The sequence below is a fragment of the Megachile rotundata genome, chromosome 1 (genome assembly GCF_050947335.1).
Source record: "Megachile rotundata isolate GNS110a chromosome 1, iyMegRotu1, whole genome shotgun sequence".
NCBI lineage: Eukaryota > Metazoa > Arthropoda > Insecta > Hymenoptera > Megachilidae > Megachile > Megachile rotundata.
Window position 1 is genome coordinate 12,567,818 of NC_134983.1, and position 21,079 is coordinate 12,588,896.

At 30.6% G+C, this 21,079-nt stretch overlaps 1 protein-coding gene across 1 annotated transcript in view; it reads left to right on the top strand.

Annotated features, from left to right (window-relative positions):
- Nucleotides 1–215: 215 nt before the first annotated feature.
- LOC100881123 (neurotrimin) overlaps nt 216–21,079 on the top strand; it is a 200,147-nt gene continuing 179,283 nt past the window's right edge. The window contains exon 1 of the mRNA XM_012280659.2: nt 216–403. Within this exon, the coding sequence (XP_012136049.2) occupies nt 280–403 (124 nt within the window). The 5' untranslated portion in view covers nt 216–279. The remainder of the gene's footprint in view (nt 404–21,079) is intronic.

Here is a 21,079-nt window from a genome sequence, read left to right on the forward strand (position 1 = left end):
AGTAAGCCGGATTAAAAGGGATAGTGAGGTGGGAGATCGGGGTGAAACCCAAAGTTAGGAACCGGTGAGCGTAAGGGCGCATGCGCATGGCGGGAAAGGTGCGGCGGTAGGGAGAACCGAGTGGTAAGAAAGCTGCCGCAAGGTGATGAAGAGGGGGTGAAAGGGGGGTGGATAGAGGGGGGTGAAAAGAGGGGGTGACATGCTGTTGGGGTACACGAAACGCGATCCTTCAGTCGGAATGCCGCTCGCGTACTATCTACTTGTTCGTTCGAAAGTGTGATGACCAGTGAACGTGTAATGCGTGTTTTGGAGAGCATCGAGAGCCGTTCCCGGTTCCTGATGATGGTTCTGCTACTCTCGACCTACACTGCAACTGTTTGGACGGATAATTCCACCGGTTCCGGTGAGTGACTACTTGTTAATCATTAGTTTAGTGACGTGCGTTTAACACACGAGCAATCGCATCTCCAGCAAATTTCGCGCCAATCTCGGTTATCGTATCGAACGAGTTTCGCGATGTTTCGTTGACTTTTAATTTCGAACTTTCGAACGCATTATCGACCTTCGATGGTAAAAGGAAGTGTAACGTTAGTGGTACTCTTTGAAAGTGTGCAGGTTATGGATGGTAATTTGATCTCAAGTGTCGTGTGCTAAGGACGGATTTAAATTTCTCTCCCGTTACGTCTGTAAATTGATAAGACTGTTTATCGAGTAATTGTGTTGAAAATTAAATCGAATATTGGCATTTTATAACAGTCGTGATTGTGATTTAATGAATTCTTTTGAAACAGTTATAAAATGTTTTCTGAAAAACAAAATGTGTAATTTGAAATTATTTAGAAACGTGTGAGAAGAATTGGAACCTTCGATAGCGTGTATTTGTTAAAATAGACAAAAAGTCTAACATTTTAAAAATTACCTTAGGTTCACAGACTGTTGAAAACTATGAACGTGTAGCAGACTGAAACTTTGTTACAGGATTAAAAAATATGAAAAAATGTTAGGAACAATACTGCCGTGACAAAACGTGTCAAAATGTGTGATGAATTGTATACGGTACATGCTCAACATGTTTCGAAAAATAGATACAACATCTTTCAAATTTTTTTGTAAAGGATTTCTGAATTGTACGAGCTTTTTTCATGGGCAGAGTGTGTAACTTGGGGATTTAAAAATGTGGAGATTCAGAGATTTGGGTATTTGGGAATTTGCGGATTCAAAAAATTGGGGATGGAGGAATTTATAGATTTGGGGATTTGGGGCTGAGAATTTGTGAATTTAGAAATTTAGGGATTTGGGGATGTGTACATTTAGGAATTTGAGGGGTTGAGAATTTGCAAATTTAGGAATTTGGGGGGTTGAGAATTTATAAATTTATAAATTTGGGGGGTTGAAAATTTATAAATTTGGAGGGTTGAGAATTTATAAATTTATAAATTTATAAATTTGGGGATCTGCGAATTTGTAAATTTACAAATTTGGGGAAATTTTGAGGACTTGAGAATGTGAAAATTTTAAAACGTAGCAATTTGGAAAAATGGACGTTTGGAATTTATTTGGAATAAATAAATAAATAAAATGGAAGGATAAATTATATCTACCCTGTATCAAAATTACCATTATTATTCAATATATTACAGTGTCCCTTAATTTTAATAAAAAAATATTTACATTAATAATAGGAATGTATTAAAAGCGCAATATTTGTGCAATAATAACTGTAGCACATTTTTTACTAGATTGAAAAGTGGTATTGAATTGATTGACTTAAAACATTAATTCGCAGAAATCATTGAAACGATATTTCACTGCATTTCAACCGTTATAGAAAGGTTATTTAAATTTTTGAATTTATACTTATGCACATTTCATTTTCCAACAATGCACCACAGTATTTTCAATCAAATCGAGATCCGATAATTGTGACGAACGGAACAAAGCAGTGATATTTTCTTCTGTAAAATATTGTTTCGTAAATTTAGCCGTTTTATGGCAATATGCTAAAAGGGAGAATTAAATATTCATATACTTGAGGTATTTTAATCGTTTTTATAATATTTAGTCGGTGAAATTTGTCTGAAACACTAATAACCCTTCCAGCGAGCGGAACTGTCTGACACGTCGACGTTCGCCAAGATGAGAGGTTTTGGAAGCATATGGTGACGAAGTGATATATGTATATCTCAAAATCCCATTACGTTTTATCGCACGTTAAAAAGTTTAATGTAATAGCTCATTTAATATGTTTGAAAGAAAGAGAAGATTTTACCGAGTTCGAGATCCTTTGTTGATGTAGGACATTACTTAGATTTGTCTCTAAATCTCTAAACATTTAAATTTTTTAATTACTAAATTATTATATTCATAAATTCTTTAATTTTTAAATTACCTTGTTTTTGAATTTATACATTTTTTAATTATTAAATTATCATACTTCTAAATTATTGAATTTCTAAATTTGTGAACTATATTTTTTCTAAATTATTAAATATAAAAATTTTTCAATTACCACATTTCTAAATTTGCTCTTTTTTTCATTCTTAATTTTCCAATTTTCCACATTTTTAAGTTTACAAGCTTCTTAATTTGAAAACTCTATATTCCAACGTTCTGAATTTTTTTATTTTCAAATTTCTGAATTTAGAGATTTTCAATATTGTAAACTTAAAATATTATTGCTAAATTTTTTTCTCTCAAATTTACTATATTTTTCAATTTCATTTTAATACAATTCAATTTAGTTTAGTCTAACTTTTCTAATTTGATATACCTGCATTTTTAACTTCTTAAATTTTTTAATTTATAAATTTCTTAGTTTGGAAGACTGAAGATCTAAAAATTCATAAATTCAAATATGTATCTTCAGGTTTTTGTATTTCTAAAATTTCAATTTTCTAACTGTAAAAATAACTATATATCTGAAATTTACCATTTGAAACTAGCAAAATTTAAAATTTCTATGAACCTTGTTTATCTAAACAAATATTACAACAGCACCACTGTTATTCCCTTTATTCTCCAATTTTTCTATTTACACACTAAAAAAAAATATACAATATCTGACTCCTACAGTCGATCAGAATTTAATGAATTTTTATTCCACACACTAAAACATTTACAAATTATCAATATATCGATATAAAATAAAGTACCTATTCATAATAAAATATATAAATGATTAAATAGCTACTTATTGAAGATATACAACATATATCATAACATATACATAAAAGCAAGAAATTGTAAAATTTAATCAACTCTCTATTATATTAATTGTGCATGGATAATTGATTTAGTAATTTTGCATTGGTTTGACAAGCACGATTAATGAATTTATTAATTAAATAAAGCACAAGTTCATTTAATTACGTCGGTATGGAACTATATGAAACAATATATCAGGATCAATTATACATATAACTAACCAGGAACAAATTTGTAGGTAATTAGTCCAGAACTTAGTATTATGTGTGTACGAATGTTTAGGAAGCCTTTGATGGTTCTCTGCAGGCGCACGTTCGGAACAGCAAAATCGCTTGGACGACTTTCAGTAGATACGCGTCCGCAAAGGGTTAACTCTCCGAATTGATCCTGGACCATTTCGATAGAATGACGTCCACACCATCACGTTTCCACTACAGTGCACTCTTGATAACTTTCCATGCTCGGGGCTGTAGGAAAAAGAATTTCTCGGGAATGGAAACTTATCAAACGCCTTCAGCACAAAGACTGACACATGCAGAGCAAAAAGGACGTGCAAGTGATGTGACTTAATCATTCTCTTTGCTTCTATGGTGTTACATGAAAATAATTAGATGTTTAACACTAAACCTACCGACATGTATACTTAATTTGAAATTAAAATTGAAGTTGAAAAATAAATACACAAACGAAACATAAATTAGTACACACATTTATTCTTTATTTTGATGAAAATCAAAGCTGATTTCATTGAATGTTCTTTTGCAACATGTGCACCTTATAATAGGAAACTTGTGAAGCGGTCATTTGATCGATTTGGTGGTTTGAGTGTTAAATTATGTTTGGCAAATATCGTTATAATATATGAGTAGTATTAATGGAAATATAGTACGACTTACATTAATAGAAAAATTAACGAATGTGGTTAAAGGCTTTTGACACAAGGAAAATTTTTAATTTAACCCCTAGCCTACAAGTTTAAGGCAATTGCATCAGAGCCACCTATTTATTGCTGTAGTGTCAAGGTAAATAAAGAATCTAGAAATTTTAGGTATATTCTGAATAATCTTACAAATTACAATTGGTGTGGAACTCGAAACTCGATCTGTATGCAAATATGATTTGGGTTTGTCACATTTGAACTATAAGGCGCAGGTGTGACTCGATGATAGAAGGAAAGGAGTTAATATGTTTCTTCTGACACAAGCATGAATATTAAATGTACTCCCCTATTATTTACTAACTTTGAGTTAAAAATAAAAGTTGGACGTCTGAATCTATTAAAAATAATTTTTATAAATTAACTTTATTAAAGCAAAATGGAGTTTCTAACATTGTCACGTCTTTGATTTAAGACTCAAAATTTTTATTAGTGTATTATTAATTTCACTAAAAGAGTTTAGTAGAAGTTAAATTTTGTTGATATTTCACATCCATTTAGAACTGTCTATAATTTAACGGATATCCAATAACAGTTTTAATAACAGATATTTAGTAACAGTTTTAATAACAGATATCTAATAACAGTTTCAATAACTGTATTTAATAACATTTCCATAAGGATATAAAATCCCAGAAAATTAACACTGTTATAACTCCAAACTCGTTCAGTAAATCGGTTCGAAACTTTCAGTGACGATTCGTGAAAAAGAACAATCTGCAACGTTTTAAAGTAGGTTCTCAAATACCGTACCATATTTGAACGTTCCTGTTATGCATTGCAGATTTAGTTCTCCTTGCGACGTCTGATATATCGAGTTCTATTGGTAGATACTCCATTAAATTTCAATTCATCAGAAAATAACGCCTTTTCCCAATGTTGTGCTATTCAGTGTTTGTATGCTTCAACGAAAACAGTCTTCAGTTTCCAATTCCTGCAACTAGATAGATATTGCCTTTATACGAGATACGTGTCCTTTGAGACCAAAATCATTAAGACGCCTTCAAATAACCTTTATAGTAATGTTCAGACTATTCGTAATAGGGATTCCACTTTGAATGTTGCCAACATTCTGAGAGCTGTCGTGCTTGAATAAACATGGACAAAGCCTCGTTTTTAATTTACAAGTTGGGGGAGGTAGAAGAAGGGAGATTAATAAATTCTTTTTATAAAGAATCTCTGCGGTATTTATATAAAATTTATTCTTTCGCTATAATTCTTATTGTAGATCATTCATGCTATTCATATCATAAGCTACCATGAATGTTGAAATATAGGTTTGTACAATGACATAATAATATTTCAAAATTAATATTTAACATTTAATGTTTAATATTTTGACTTTGTATGTGTATACTTCGTACATAATATTTTTTTACATTTATGCACATACTTTTTCTTCAATTTTTTTGTTCGTCAGTAAATATTACAGAACCGTATATTAATAAATATCGAATAATACGTCAATAAATATTACAGAATACAAAGCATCAAAAATGGTCACAAGTGCCTTTGAACCTGCAGTTAATTAAATATTATAATTATCTGTAAAACAACAGAACTGCAGCTTCATAAGTTTCGAAATTAAAACCTTTCTAATTAAAAACCTTGAAATTGGATTTTGTATAAATACGATCACGTTTAACAACGGCATAAAGCTGTACTGGAAATTGCAAGTGAAAAACCTAAAATGAGATGCTATCTCGAATATTATACTTTTACTATGTTATATGACAATTACAACGAGATTATAATTTGCTCTTCTAGATCGATTGTAATACAAACTCGACAAAATGATTATACAAGATTACTGTATAAAACAGGTGGCCACCTTTTTTATTCGTTAGAACTGAATTGTTTTAACCACTGTACTAGTTTAAAAGCAATTTCAGTTCCGCGAAATTGCTCACCAGTTTGCTGGTAACAATCAGTTTCGTACAATTTTATACACTTAGAGTATTTCATTTGATTATTTGAAATTCGAGTTTAATACGGAATAATTACTGAAACAGTTCAGCTGAGCACATAGACATTCGTTAAAGGTCCTCTCGTTTTTTGACATAATGAACGAAATGAATCGGTGGATGAATAAATTATATAAAGAAATTCTTGTGTGAGAATTGAAAGTAATGTTGTTATTGGGATCATTAAAATAAATGATTTGTTTCTGAAAAAGATACGTAAAGATAGCATAAAATGTAACTGTAATGCGATGAAAGTGTGCTGTGGAGAAAATGTAGTATTCTGATCTACGAACACGAAAAATTTAGTTAAGGTTAAATAATCACTGTATCAAATTTAGTATTTTTTGAAATTGAGAAATTAGAAACGAGTATTGACAAACATGATTAAATTTGATTGTCTTATTTGTGCTTTATTTTTGTTGAAAAGAGTTCTATTAACCCTTTGTGTTCGAAAGGTGACACATATATTCACCATTTAGTTTAATAGAACAACTTGAAATAAATTTTTTTTAAATCAATCTATAATATTATACGTATATATAATATTACATATATAATATTTATTATTAATATATTAATATAATATTAATTATGCATATATAATATACGAGTATGTATAATATTTTTATTACACATATGGTGTATACATGTAATGAAGCAGATATTAGTGGCAATTCATAATAGAAAAATCATAGAGAAAAATAGTACAATAATCTATAAAGAATTAAGAGTAATCTTAAAAGAATTAAGCAAACTTTTAAACAAAAAATGTTTTAAAATTAATATCTAACAAATATCTGATAAAGTTAACATCTAGTAAAAGCACCTTCTTAAGGGTTAAATTAATTCTGACTATAAAGTTTCCTATTATTTTCATTTCTCAAATTTTTGTTTTAATATTTATTTGGAAAGGAATATTTGTATCGAAGAAAATAACGTAAATATTTGATCCTGGAATATTATATTTACATTGATAAATATTAAAACTCATTTCGGTGCAGTATCAATTTTCAGATCGCATTTTAATATGTAAAAAACTGTATTATAATTTCGTCAAAAATTATCGTGCAAATAAATATACTCCTTGATACTGAAAAATTTGACCAACATAAATGAAACCTGTATGAAAAATTTTGTTCATTCTCCGAATCACATAATTAAAAATCAAACCGTTTTTTGTATTTTTATGTTTTCACAGAGAAATAATGCAGTTAAAATTCGGTGAATTGTGTGAAAGTAGATTTCATGCGTACAAATGACTTTTTAATGATTCCAATACGATTACCTTTGCAGGAGGTTAGATTAAAAGCAGATTTCATGCGTTCAAATGACTCTTTAATGATTTCGATACGATTGATTTTGCAGGAAATATAACCATTTAAATTTGCTGCTTTTCTAGTACACTTGAATTATTTTTTCAAAGTATTATATGTAAAAATTTAGCATATTAAATAACCTGAAAATGTCAGGTGGATGCTCGATTCTAAGAACGAACCACGAATCTCAGGATCAAAAGTACTAGAAGAAAATGGAAATATGCTTAAGGAGATCAGTGGTTCTGTCAGCCCGACAATAAAATTGTCAAGTGGAGAGGCAAAGGATTTCTATCCACGTCTTCTTTAACAATAAACTACGGCCAATTCGTAGATCTTAAATCAAGAATTGTACTTTCATAAAGAAAGAACGGTCCCCGGTAAAATTCTGTGAATTCTAAAGCTATCTCGAGGTAGAGATTTCTTCAACTTTACGGATCTCCATTTCCTGTTAACAAGTTGCATGCATTTTCGTTGAGAATTGTTCAGTTTACCATCAAACTCGTTACTCATAAAACTCCTGCAAACGGAAATGCCATCTATTTCCAGTTATTCATATTTCACAAATATTTAATAAAAACGGTGATCGTAAAGTATCGGAAAAATTGATCTCATTGATTTAAACATTTTACTTAAAAGAGACATTTTATTTAGACGTCTTATCGAAATGAATATTTGTCATAATTTTAAGTTTATCGCATTATATCGACACGATAATACTTTATCGATTATATACAATTTGACATTTTTTTTGCACATACAATATGTAATATTAAAACTTTTTCGTGTATGGCGACTCTGTCAAATTCAGTCCACAAAGTATATTAACGAATTTCGTAGAATTTTTAGTTAATTGCTTTTTAAAACAGCTATTACTTTTTTAATGGTGTTTTCGAAGGCAAAAATGACGGGGGAAAAGAGAACAGAGGCACATACTTCGTTGGTAAAAATGATTTTAGTTTTCGGACTCGGGTAAAATAGAATAAAAATACAGTTAATTGAGGCATTCAGAATCAAAGGTATGTGAGTGACATTTTTCTGATATTAGGGAAATCGCGTTTGAAATTTAAACGTATTAAAAAACTTCTACGTAAAATCGATATGAAAGGAAAATTGTGTTTAATATTTCAAATATTGCGAGGATTATGTACGCAAATATTTGGCGTATTTTATTATTTATTTTGTCGTATTAAATGTACAAAATTGATAATACGTGATGCGTGATATTAAACATGTATACATAATTAAATATAAATGAATGTGTTGACAAATGTTTAGAGAAATTAGTCTAAGATAGTGCATTATATTTTGGTTTTAAGTTGCAAACCGATAGTGATCGATACGTTATTAATCGACTTTAATAAGTATCTACTAATAGGCTTTTGGTGGATAAGATGTTAGCATTACCTTGATGAAATGTAATCAGCTTCTGCTTTTAAGAACAGTGTAAATAGTTAATGATTGTTAGAGGGATATTAAAATGGTATTGCAAGTATAAAAATGGTGATTCTAGAAAACTAAAATTAAAAGTATCAAATAAGAGTTATTTATACAGAACTTTTTTTGTTTTACAAGTTGAATTTGAACAATGAGAAAAATCATGTCTTTTAACAGTATTATTTCGATGAATTTTAGAAAATAAAGTTAGACGTATTAAATAAAATTTGTTTATATAAATCTTTTTCTGAAAAATAGGTTTTGAACAGCAAAGAAAGATACTCGTTTTTTAACAGTATTATTTTGATGCATCATCAACATCAAATTTTTTTTACAGTTGTTTAATGTAATTAGCAAAAATAATATTTACATACATTTAATTGCTCTGTACTCTTATTTCAATTCTGGTCAATCATCGAACAGGGTGTTGATATTTCTACAGAATCCATATTCATAAACTGCACGAACTTTCGATTGTTCCACAGTTCTACAAAAATAAATCAATCAATACAACTGATAAAAATACTGTAACAAACAAATATTGTAAATAAATGGTGAAGATTCATATTTCAAACTAACCTGACAGGTATTCAAACTTTAAAATCCATAGTTAACTGTCTAATGGTTTTAAAAACTATGTTTAGTGAAATAACAGTTATTTAGTCAAATAACACCTCATTGACTTTCTTAGGTACAAGTAACTCTATAAAATTTATTAGGTAACATAGAATATGTTATTATTAAGTAACATAGAATTTATTAGGTAAAATCAACCTCAAAAAATTGATTAAATGAAAGTAACCTTGCACAATCACACATGTATAGGGTACAAGTAATCTCACATTATTTAAATATAAATAATATTTATATTTACCGTATCTGTACATAAACCATATATATTTATCACAACCACATATAAAGTAATAGAAATGTGGATTAAAAATATGGAGATACGAAGTCAATTTGTGCAGGAATGATTAGACCCAGGTCACTTCTTCTCTATAAATAGTGCGAGTTTTCATTAAAATCTGTTTGCGAATTCCGCTATCGATGAAATTACGAATAAAATTAAATTTGCGTTAATCGATAGGTGATTAACAGCGATCCTATTTTTAGCGTTTAAAACGTGTGATGGTTGGGATGCGCATAAGAGAAATGGCGTACGAAGATGTAAGACCCGTTCAAAACCTAACTAGAACTAAATGCAGACTTGTTATTAAATCCACCATTCCGAATAACTTTTTACTTTTACTTCTTTGTTTCTTCTTTTGTTATTTTTTCGAGATACTCGCAAAAACATATTTGCTATTATGTTGATTGAATCCTAAGATATTCATAAACTTTTACCTCAAATTTTCAAATCAAGTTACATATACATGTTATGAACTGAAAGCATGAGCGTGCACTTGGAGCCCATAAGTCTACGGCCATTTAAAGTCGCGTTTGAATAAATTAGAATAAAACTAGAGATGGAATAGAATTTATGGGGTGAAGATGTAGGAAGAGGTGGATTCCACATTTTTACATTCTTATGATTGTTGAAGTCAATGTTCAAAATTTTTGTATAACTACTTTTATACAATAATGCAAAGTATTTAAAATCTACTTTAAATGTTTAAGAAACTACATTAATTTGTTGTAATACAATATCACAGACTGCTCCGAATAATGGAGTCACGTATTAAAAAAAAAAATATTAAGTTTCATTTACAAAATTAGACATCACTTCCTTTTCCTAAAATGTTAAATGTTAAACGTTTCCTACTGCAAATATTAAAAATTTCCATATTCAATAATCTTGTAAAAGATAGCGAAACGTTTTTCTCTTTTATTCTTGTTAAATGTTCATCTTTTGTAAAAAAGACGCCAGACAGGAATGATACTCATACTCTGTATATTGCTACTTTTTACCTCGTTTTATTGATTACACGATACATCGTATAATCAAATTATGACAGAAAATATGAGGTTGTTTCTCTTTTCCTGCTCCAATGGGACACATTCATGTTACACAAAACACACAGAAACTTTTACAAGAAAGAAATCTGACAAGTAATTCGCGCAAGCGGATTTGTAGGGAATAAAAACATCTGCAAAGATCTTATGGTTCTCTTTAGATCTCGAAAACATTGGAACATTCTTATATTCGCATTTGTAACTCCTTATTTATTTTTTATTTGCGTACACTTTGCAACGAGGACACAAATATAATTTTCAAATTTAGAAATTACATATGACAAGAAAATAGTTTTGTTTATTATCTTTCTGTTATGCTTTTTAAATTAAAATTGATGTTTTAATAGAAGGAAGTGATTGTACATGAAACCAGGCTTTTATGTGCTAATTTGTTTTCAGTTTGAAAAATAGATTTATAGACTGACATAACTTGCAAAATTTCAAATTTCAAGCCTCAAATATGAAGATGAGAGTAAAGTTATAATGATAGAGAATAGAAAATTTGATCATAACAGAAAATCTTCAGAGTGCATGTTAAGAACAAGAACACTTAATCTTTTAGTCTATTAATATATAATATTGTCACTATACTAAGAGTTCTTAAAAATTATTTTTGCTTCCTTCGTCCGTAAATAATTAATTTGAGTTTGCACAACCAGTCACACATGACCGAGATATTACACAAATTTTACAGAACTCTGATGTTACAGAGATATTTATTAACTGACCCACTTATTTATTTCGCACGCTTAAACATCGACGATCTACTGATTACTAATGAGCATCTACAGATGCCTTCCATCTTAAGCAAGTTTTTTTTTTCGAAGAAAAACTCTATGCACTGTAGGAGTTCATAAATACATTATTTTGTTATAAAAGTTAAATAAGTAAAAGTTAAATTAACTCTAAATCCACCATGTTTCCGTTGGATTTAACTTGAAATCACACTTTGGGGTTGAAGTTGCTTCTCCTTCACAAAGTGTAAATAACATGAAGCAAGTTTTAGAACTTCAGAAAAATTTCGACACAAACTGTATACGATTTCATATATCCTTACTCTCTGTAACTGTATATTTTTAACTGGAGACGTTATTGTTCAATTATTATTGTTAAATTGTTTAATTATTGTTAATTACTTTATATAACTGTAATTATTATTCTTTAAAAAAGAAGAATGAAATAAATGGTAAAGGAAGAAGTAATTACTAGAATAGTAACGACTATTCTATATTCAGTTTAATTATCTCTATTCTTCATTTTACATTAACAATTAATTCAATACTTGACATTCTAATGTATAATGATGATACCTCAAAAGCTACACGCTATAAATGAATAACATTCCCGTGATAGTAGCTTTGTTAACAAAGAATGCGAAGCTCGGTGTACAAATAACGCGTATCAATTTTCGACCGCATACATTTCAATCTAAATACCGCGAATTTCAGTTTGCGTTGTGTGTTAGCTACAAGGCACGCATTAGATTGATCCAAATCTCACCCTTACATCTCTGAATAATTCCCACAAATTATGTAACGATTGTTTAAACTTTGTTCTTACAAACGATTTAGAAATTCTTTGAACTCGGTCACGTTACAAGATTTATGATAACACGTTTACACTAAACGAACAAACGCTCGTTCTCCGAGGTCGAAGAAATTCGAGTGTAACCGAAAAGGAAAGAATATTGAATTTTGCTGAAGTGGAAGAGAACTGAGCATTTGTTCATTTAGCGTAAACGCGCCATAAGTAGCCGGCCAGTCGAGCGTTCGACTGCATGATCTCGTGAAACCGAAGAGTAGGGCATACTTTTCGCGTCGGTGCTCGCCCTTGAGCTCATTCTCGAACTACGGAGCACCTGAGAGCACTTCAGTGTGAATTACTACTTGCTGCCCATGCCTGACTACGGCCTCGTCGCCGGCAATATAACGAGAATCTACTGTACCTCGTTGTAGACCAGCTGTTGTGGAATGCACTCCTTTCGTGCAGTATATTTACTGATCATATGATACTTCTTTATAGATTCGGATTGTAATCTATTGTTGAGTACAAGTGCACATGTCAATTCACAAGTTCGCTCGAGTCAATATATTGCCGAACATACGCGTGAGGCGTCCATTTTTGTATTTTGATTAATTAGAGTTGTAGTTCTAAACGTTAGCCTTTTCACGTGCCAAATTGCATATTTCCCAAATATCCAAACGCTCAAATTCTCTATTTCCCAATTTCCCTAGTTCCAAAATTCTCTAGTTCCCAAATTTCCTAAGTCCTCAATTTCCTAGTTCCCAAATTCCCTAGTTCCCAAATTCCTTAGTTCCAAAATCTCCTAGTTCCCAAATCTCTTAGTTCCCAAATCTTCTAGTTCCAAAATTCCCTAAGCCTCCAATTCCCTAGTTCCCAAATTCTCTAGTTCCCAAATTCCCTAGTTCCCAAATTCCTTAGTTCCCAAATCTCCTAGTTCCCAAATCTCCTAGTTTCCAAATCTCCCAGTTCCCAAATTCCCTAAGCCCCCAATTCCCTAGTTCCCAAATTCCCTAGCTCCCAAATTTCCTATTCCCCACATTCCCTAGTTATCACATTCCCTATTTCCCACATTCTCTATTTCCCAAACTCCCCTTTTCCCAAAATTCCCAAATCTCAATCTTATCAGATTCCTAGATTTTCAAATCTCCACATGTGTACCTTTCACCAAGTGAAAGAAGCTCTATCGCCACAAACACTTTCAACGTTACATTTCGGTAAATAATAATAATGACAAAACTGCTGAACGCGATTCGCACTATTTCACTCACTCGAGAGACGTTTAACTGTCATTGTTTTTGGACTAATTGGTGAGCGACCGCTCGAGCTAATAGTACCGCCGAAAATACGCGATAGTGGTGATAGGCGTCCATTTTTATATTCTGACCAATTGGTGCCGCAGCTCTTTTGAACGCCTGGGTTAGCCTCTTCACGCGCTAACTCGTGGGTTGACATCTGACACTGCGTTATAATTGATTCTTTTGATACGATCCACCCCGTTGATTGCGAAAACCTTTTCATTGATTTCAACAAGATATTTTTTAAATGCTTTGTTTCTGGGTATGGAGTTCATTCACTGTTTTGATAATTACCTGCGAGTTGTGGATTTTTAGTGCGCTTTTATATCATTTTTGTATTCACTAATGGGACATTATGTGTTTCGTCAGTGATGTTCGTATTCAATCCTAACGAAGTTTCAGCAATTAAACTTCATATATGCATATGTTATATGTATATTTAAACTTGCATATAATACTTCAATATGAGTACTATGTGATTGGGCGGCTAGAAACTGATTTTGCTTCCAAATATGAGATATTGAAATTTTTACAGTAATATAGTAGAAAAGTTTTTACTCGAGATTTTGTAAGATAATCGGCTTTAAAGATCTGCTTGGTACAGTGAAGAACAAACTTGCCTTTTGTGAGAAATGTAGTAACTAAGAGAGGAAAGATGCATCAATTGTTCAGTTTTACGGATTTTTGCAGATTTGGTTATTTGGAATTAGTATTTTCAGAATGATCAAGAATTTGGGATTCTTAAAATTTGGTATCTTTACAATGTGGTGATTTACGAATTTACTGTTTAATAATTTAAAAAAATTCTAAATTGTCTACTCATAGTTTCTTGACATTAATTTACATAGGTCATCGTTTAATCGATTTGAAAGTTACAGTGCATCTTCGAAAATTGTGGTTTCCGTACCCGTCAGTAAGTCAAGAGACTGTTCTAACTCGACCTCGTCTCTCGCTTTTGTTTGCTTCGTGGGTCCTTTTTCCTCTTTTGTTTCACTCTCGCTTTGCAGCAACTTTGCATAACCAGTGAACTTTTTATTGTGATGTTTGCTGTTTTAGACGTTAACACGTTGACTGCCACAGTGGAAACCAGCGTTTGTGGTCAGACGCGCTATAATACAGATTATTAAGAACAAGGGTACTTAATCTTTCAATTTCATCTATTACTCTGTTGGTTTACATTGTTGTCCCAACGTTAACACTAAACTTAAGATGTTAAAATGTATATTAATCTTAATTGAGATAAAGAATCATTGTATGATCATGTATTATTCATTATTTATTTCTTTTTATAAATTAGTTTCAATTTAAAGATAAGTAGTTATTATATGTCCATAAAAGGGTTAAGAAAGGGTTATTGATGTAAATCAATAGATTTGTTTTGTAATTATTTTAAGTGAGCCAAGAGACTGTAATTTTCTTGTCAAATATCTTGATTGATTTAAAAATAATTGAGCTATGTGTAGAGTTATTAAATAAATAAACAATTTCTCTTAGTTTACATCATAACCTATATCTTTTGATACTCGGATTATCAAAGAACCGTTATGACATTATATTTCTGATATGTTTTACCACACGTAATCGCAGAGTTTAAAAGATTGAATCAGGTAATTAAACCCGAAAATTGGGCAGAAAAAAATTATATCACAAAGATCAAAGTCCTCTTCACCGTTTATCGAATTTCCAAAAAAATGGAATTTTTGCTGGAATTCTGTCATCATCAAAGGGCAGATTTAGAGTAAAATCCTATTTAAACAGGAAAATTCGTGATTCGAGGAACATGAGCTTTAGACCGATCCGAATTTAATTTGATCGATTAAACACCGGATTAAAATATTCGGTAAAAAATAGAGCATTAATAGACATTTTTTCATATTTTTAAAAATTGATTGCAAAATAGGCTAAATATCAAAAATATTAGTTTTGTTCCCTCGTTGCTACTGTAACCATCAACTCAAAACAACGCACAAATCGTACATACATACGATTTCATTTATTCCTCATTGACACTTTGTACAATTTACTTTCCTGCGAACAACATAGATAGAGTTGAGTGATATGTAACTCGTGCATACAATGCATGGTTCCTTTGTACCTGACCGAAGGAAATGCTAGTTGATTTACAGCCAGCGTTTATCTTAAGAGCGTTCTTTTCTTACTGAAGATAAATCGATATGGTTTGTAACGTACAGGTTGTCCCATAGCAGGTGTTAAAGGGCAGAAAACTGGAACTCTATGTGTTAGAGCGATTTCTAAGAAAAGAATATTAATATCAAATTTTTGTTTTACACACTACTGTATCAAAGTCCTTTTATTTTTAAATTTCAAACAAATTGGAGAAGGCTTTATTATTTTATTTATTGTTAATGAATTCATTTATCATTAATACACTGTACAAGAAGAATTTTGTTACAAGTCAAATATTTTGTAAAGTGCAATGTAAAAATTGTTAATTGTACAATACCTGTATAGTTCATAAATATATACCTGACAGTGAGTATGTACTATACAGTTACCTATACAAGTAAACATTTTAAAATAAGTCATAAGAAATGAATAAAAAGTTTCAAATAATTATCATTGGTTTCATTACATCAGCAATTTCAAATAATTCACACAGCAGAATTTTCTAAATGAGGTATACTCCTTATTTGAAAAGAACATCATCAGAGAAAAAATGAATTGTCTGCTAACCAAGTTCTGATTCTGATTCTGATTAATTAACTGCCCAGTGATGGATGGTTCGACCATTATGCGCATAACGGACCTGGATTCATTTTAACCTCCCCAAAGAGAGAACTGAGATGATATTTACACTAACGTTACGCACAATTTTTCAGCCCTTTGTGATATAATAAAAGAAACTCATTAACGAAATTTATCTGTTTCGAGTAGACAACATGTAAAATTAATGAACATTTCAGAATTGTCCTTTCTTAATGAACGCAAGATCTTTCAGTTCTTTAAGTGAAATATGATTGTTTATGTTTGTTGAGCTGAATTTAATTATAATATAGCACAACATAGAAAATTTGTAAACTATATAAATTTAATCGTGACATGAGCGCATGTTCTTAAAAACGATTATAGTTTTAAAACTCTTTAACCTAATAAAAGCTTTAAACACTTTGATAAGCTACACTTCATTTTAATATATTCTTAATTTACTTTCCATCTTCTTCTATATATAAAACACCTTGTTGTTATACAGAAACTTGAATCTGCTACTTTAAACTTGCTAAACTTGGAATACTACATAGAATATTAAGAAATTACTTGAAAATTTATAGTCAACGAAAGTTGAAGCGTTATGAGAGGACAATCCAAGAATGTTCCGTGTTTATGGTCCCCTTTTTGTGACTAAGCCGAAAAGGTAGGAATTAGGGTAAGTGTATGCACTATGTAAAAACACGTAATCTGGAGTCCTGCTAGATCTCGATGTATAAATAAACGGACTTTATCAACAACTATACAAATTATATCTTTTGTTCACATCTCCTGTGGACAAGCTACGATGACTTTTGAGGTTAAGTCAAATATTTATCGCAGGGAGACTAATATTATTGACTTTGAAGAATAGAGAATTTGTTGACTGACAAATAAAAAATATCAATGACTTTTTAAAAAATGTATATACGTATGTAAGTTATATTGTATATACATGTACACCTATATATATATAAAATATTTTCTAACAGTCAGTTAATGGTTGTACATGGTTTATTATTACGCATATTTATTGTTGACTGTTCCAAAGCAATTTACTTTTTCAGAATTCTTCTTAGTATATTATATTATCTTTTTATCGAAACATATGGGCACGTAACATAAAACAGGTCAAACGATATGGAACATGTTTTATGTTCGGAAGCTTTTTTATCGCTTATATGATGCGTTAAAATAACAACGGAATTACTCGGTAGTCACATAAATTATTGATGTTCGATGCGATGCAAGTGATATTTTCAAAATACATTATTTGCCGAAAAAGGGGGTGGACGAAAAAATATACTGCTTAACAAAATTATAGTATCACATTAAAATTATTTCGTGTAAAATATACTGGTTAACAAAGTTATAGTATAAATGATTTCACGTTGAAATTTTATGTAACTTTAAGTAATCGCAGCTCTGTTCAACATTAACAATTTTGTCTTTGAATAAAATTTATAAATAGTGTACGAAATAAAAATATATTAATATAAGCAGTTCTTGTAAATTTTGAAGTGCAAAATACTGTAACTTTTAATAATTAATTTCGCTTCTGTGAATTGCTGAAGCAAGTGTTCCGATGTTCGAAGAATCGAAGTAGGACAGAAGTTCTCGTTCGAGATCAGTAGTGCTTGTTCGACAGGAGAAGTAATATAGGGCTACGTGTTATCATGTAATAAAATGCCTTTATATCGTTTTGCTGTGTAAGTTGGAAATTTCTCTGCAGGTGTCTTGTTCTTGTAATTCAATCGCTTTTCGTAGCGTTTCACTGGGATCGTCTGATCCAGTATCAGGAGCTCATAACAGAGTACCATCTTTTCATCTCACCATATGTAGAAGAGCAAGTTACGGATATTGCACTTTTGGGGTTAATATGGACGATTATTTGGAAGTACTTAAGCGCTAGAATTATCATAATATTTACATTTTGTTTCGATTTGATATAGGAAATTATTTAACATGCATCAGCGTGTAATTTGAAATTAAATATAAAATATAAAATAAACAAATGTTTCAATATAATAAACAAATGTTTAAATATAATAAATAAATGATTAAATATAAAATGGAATATACACTAATTCCTGAATATACATCGAATATATTAATTCTTTATTTGAATGAAAAACAATACAGATTTCAAAAAAAGGATATTAATAAATTTCTCAATTCAAACTAAGAAACCTGAGAACAGATCAAATGTCCAATTTGGTGGTTTTAACTTTTAACAATGCAATGGTTCACGTGTTGTTCACCATAATCCTCGGTCTGCATTTTCCCTCCAGTATCTTTTTTATCTTATTTAACTGATTGGAAACGGTGGTCTGTGTAATTTCAAGTTGCATTGCAAGCTGTTATTGCGTTTGTACCGGATTTTCATTCAGAAATACACCTTTGTTAACATGACCTACATGTAATCGCTGAAACTCATTTGTACACATAATATTGTATTTTATTATGAAAGCTACAAATGCAATAATAAAGGGAATACAATAAGAGCACAACCAGTTAAAATGAAATATTACCAGAACGAGAAATGTTCAGTTGTTTGTCTTTTCATTTACGTAAATATTGGTAGTAATTAAAATTATTTAAGATAGTTTTTTTCGGTATCGTGAACTAGGTACCACTATTTCATATTTTATATTTATTTGTTTTATAAATATATCAAATTGACACGTGTTCGTAGAGATAGGTATATAAAAAATGTTCATAAATCAAATGTTAAGTGCTTAACGAATATGTAAAGTATTTAAAGTGTGTTTTGTAGTACACTAAACCTTATTAACATCAAAATTAAGAAATCAAAAGTTTTTATATTTCTTGACACATATGTCCTCAGAATCTCTCAAATATCAATAATTTTCAAACGTTTCGAAGATTACTACATTGGATGAATCGCAGATTATAAAAGAAAATCAAGCTCAGCAATGTGTACTCTATACGGTGCGTTCCACTGTACAATATTTTATAATGACTATAAGCTGCACGATATAGCACGAAACGGATGACAACAATTATTTGGCCGGTGGTTATTCATCGCATGGTACAAACCCATTTGTGGTGAAACGATGCACGCTATGTATGTATAGTTGAAATCTGTATACAACACGACAGTCAGCATGATTCAACTATCGGCTATTTCATAAACTCAAATGGTTATATTATCAATCGGAATCTTCTATGAATAAATTTGTGTGCCTATCACGATCATCGAATTTTCGTGAAATTCGTAATTCATTTAAATGTCAATCTTTCATTGAAAGATTCAGAATTAAATACGAGTTTTCAATGTACAGAATATTTTCAATCTGGCGGTGCAACCGAAAAGAGGGTGAATTTATTACATATTAATATTATATATTCTTAAAGAAAAAATATGTAATATGTACATTTAAGGAAAGAAAATAAAATTTGTTCATATGTAATTTCATTTCTGAAAATATTGAATTTGAATATTATCGAAGAGATATTTGAAATGTGGGAATAAAATAATTCTGCACAATGCGATTGTTCACTTTCGCCGTCAATGAACTTGTCAAGATATGTTAGTAAAATTATTAACAAATTTTTGTCAATATATAACGAACTTGTTCACGTGGAATTGCACCAAATTCGAGTTTGCAGCTATGTACACACTTCTAGAAAGATCCAAAAGCAATTGCAGGGTTTCGATTAGCAGCATGCAGAAAGTTAATTTTGGCAAACGTCGGAATGTTAGTCAAAGCTGCAATTGAAACATTTTCATGATAATCCTCTTAGTCAGGTCTAGATTAAGCTCGTGCACACCTCACAGCGGTGCTTCAGCCTGCTGTCAAATGCAAATACCACGTGTTCCCTCGCGCTAACGTGGAATTGCTATGTAGCTAGACAGGAATACAATTGCACTTGTCATATAGTAGTCTTTCGATCAAAATCTTTCATGTCATCATTCTCTCTGTCAAAAGGAAGCATGAAGATCTATCCCGAACATCTATCTTCGTGAACGTTTAATTCCTTTCCTTCAATTTTTGTCGATTGTACTAACAAACTTTTATTGAATAATTTTGTCATTTAACGTGTGTGTGTGATATATAATATTGTGATGTTTGAATACAGTATATAGTGCTACATATTGAATACAATATGTAGCCATACATGTGTACAGTATGTGGTGCTGTAGTACATGCATGCAACATGTTGTGTAGTCATGCATGTATACCATGTGTAACGTAACACATGTGTACATTATGTGCAGTTAGAACGTTGTGTACATATTTCATTGTGATAGTACATATTTCAATGGTAGCTTATGGGATTATAACACGTCGTGTTAGAGGTGTGAGTAACCAAATTTTCTAGCTTCCAAATTTTCAAATTTTGAAATTCGTAATTTATCAAACTTTTTACATTTCTAAGTTTTACATTTCTAAGTTTTACTTTTTACATTTCTAAATTTGGAAAATTCCTTCATCTCTGGATTTCTAAATATTCCAATTCCCAAATTTGTATATTTCGATATTTTCAGTTTATCAAATTTTCAGGACTTCTAAAATTTTAATGAATCGAACAAAAAATGTTTATATTCGACTGTAAAACCGTTAATCCGATTGACTCCTACAGTTCACTTAGCAACAAAATTATTTAGATATACATTTTATGATCATAAAAGGAATTTTAGATTTTTCAAGTACTGCTAGTTGAGTTTATTGAATTCACTTTGACCAGATAAAGATTCATAATAAATGATTTTATACT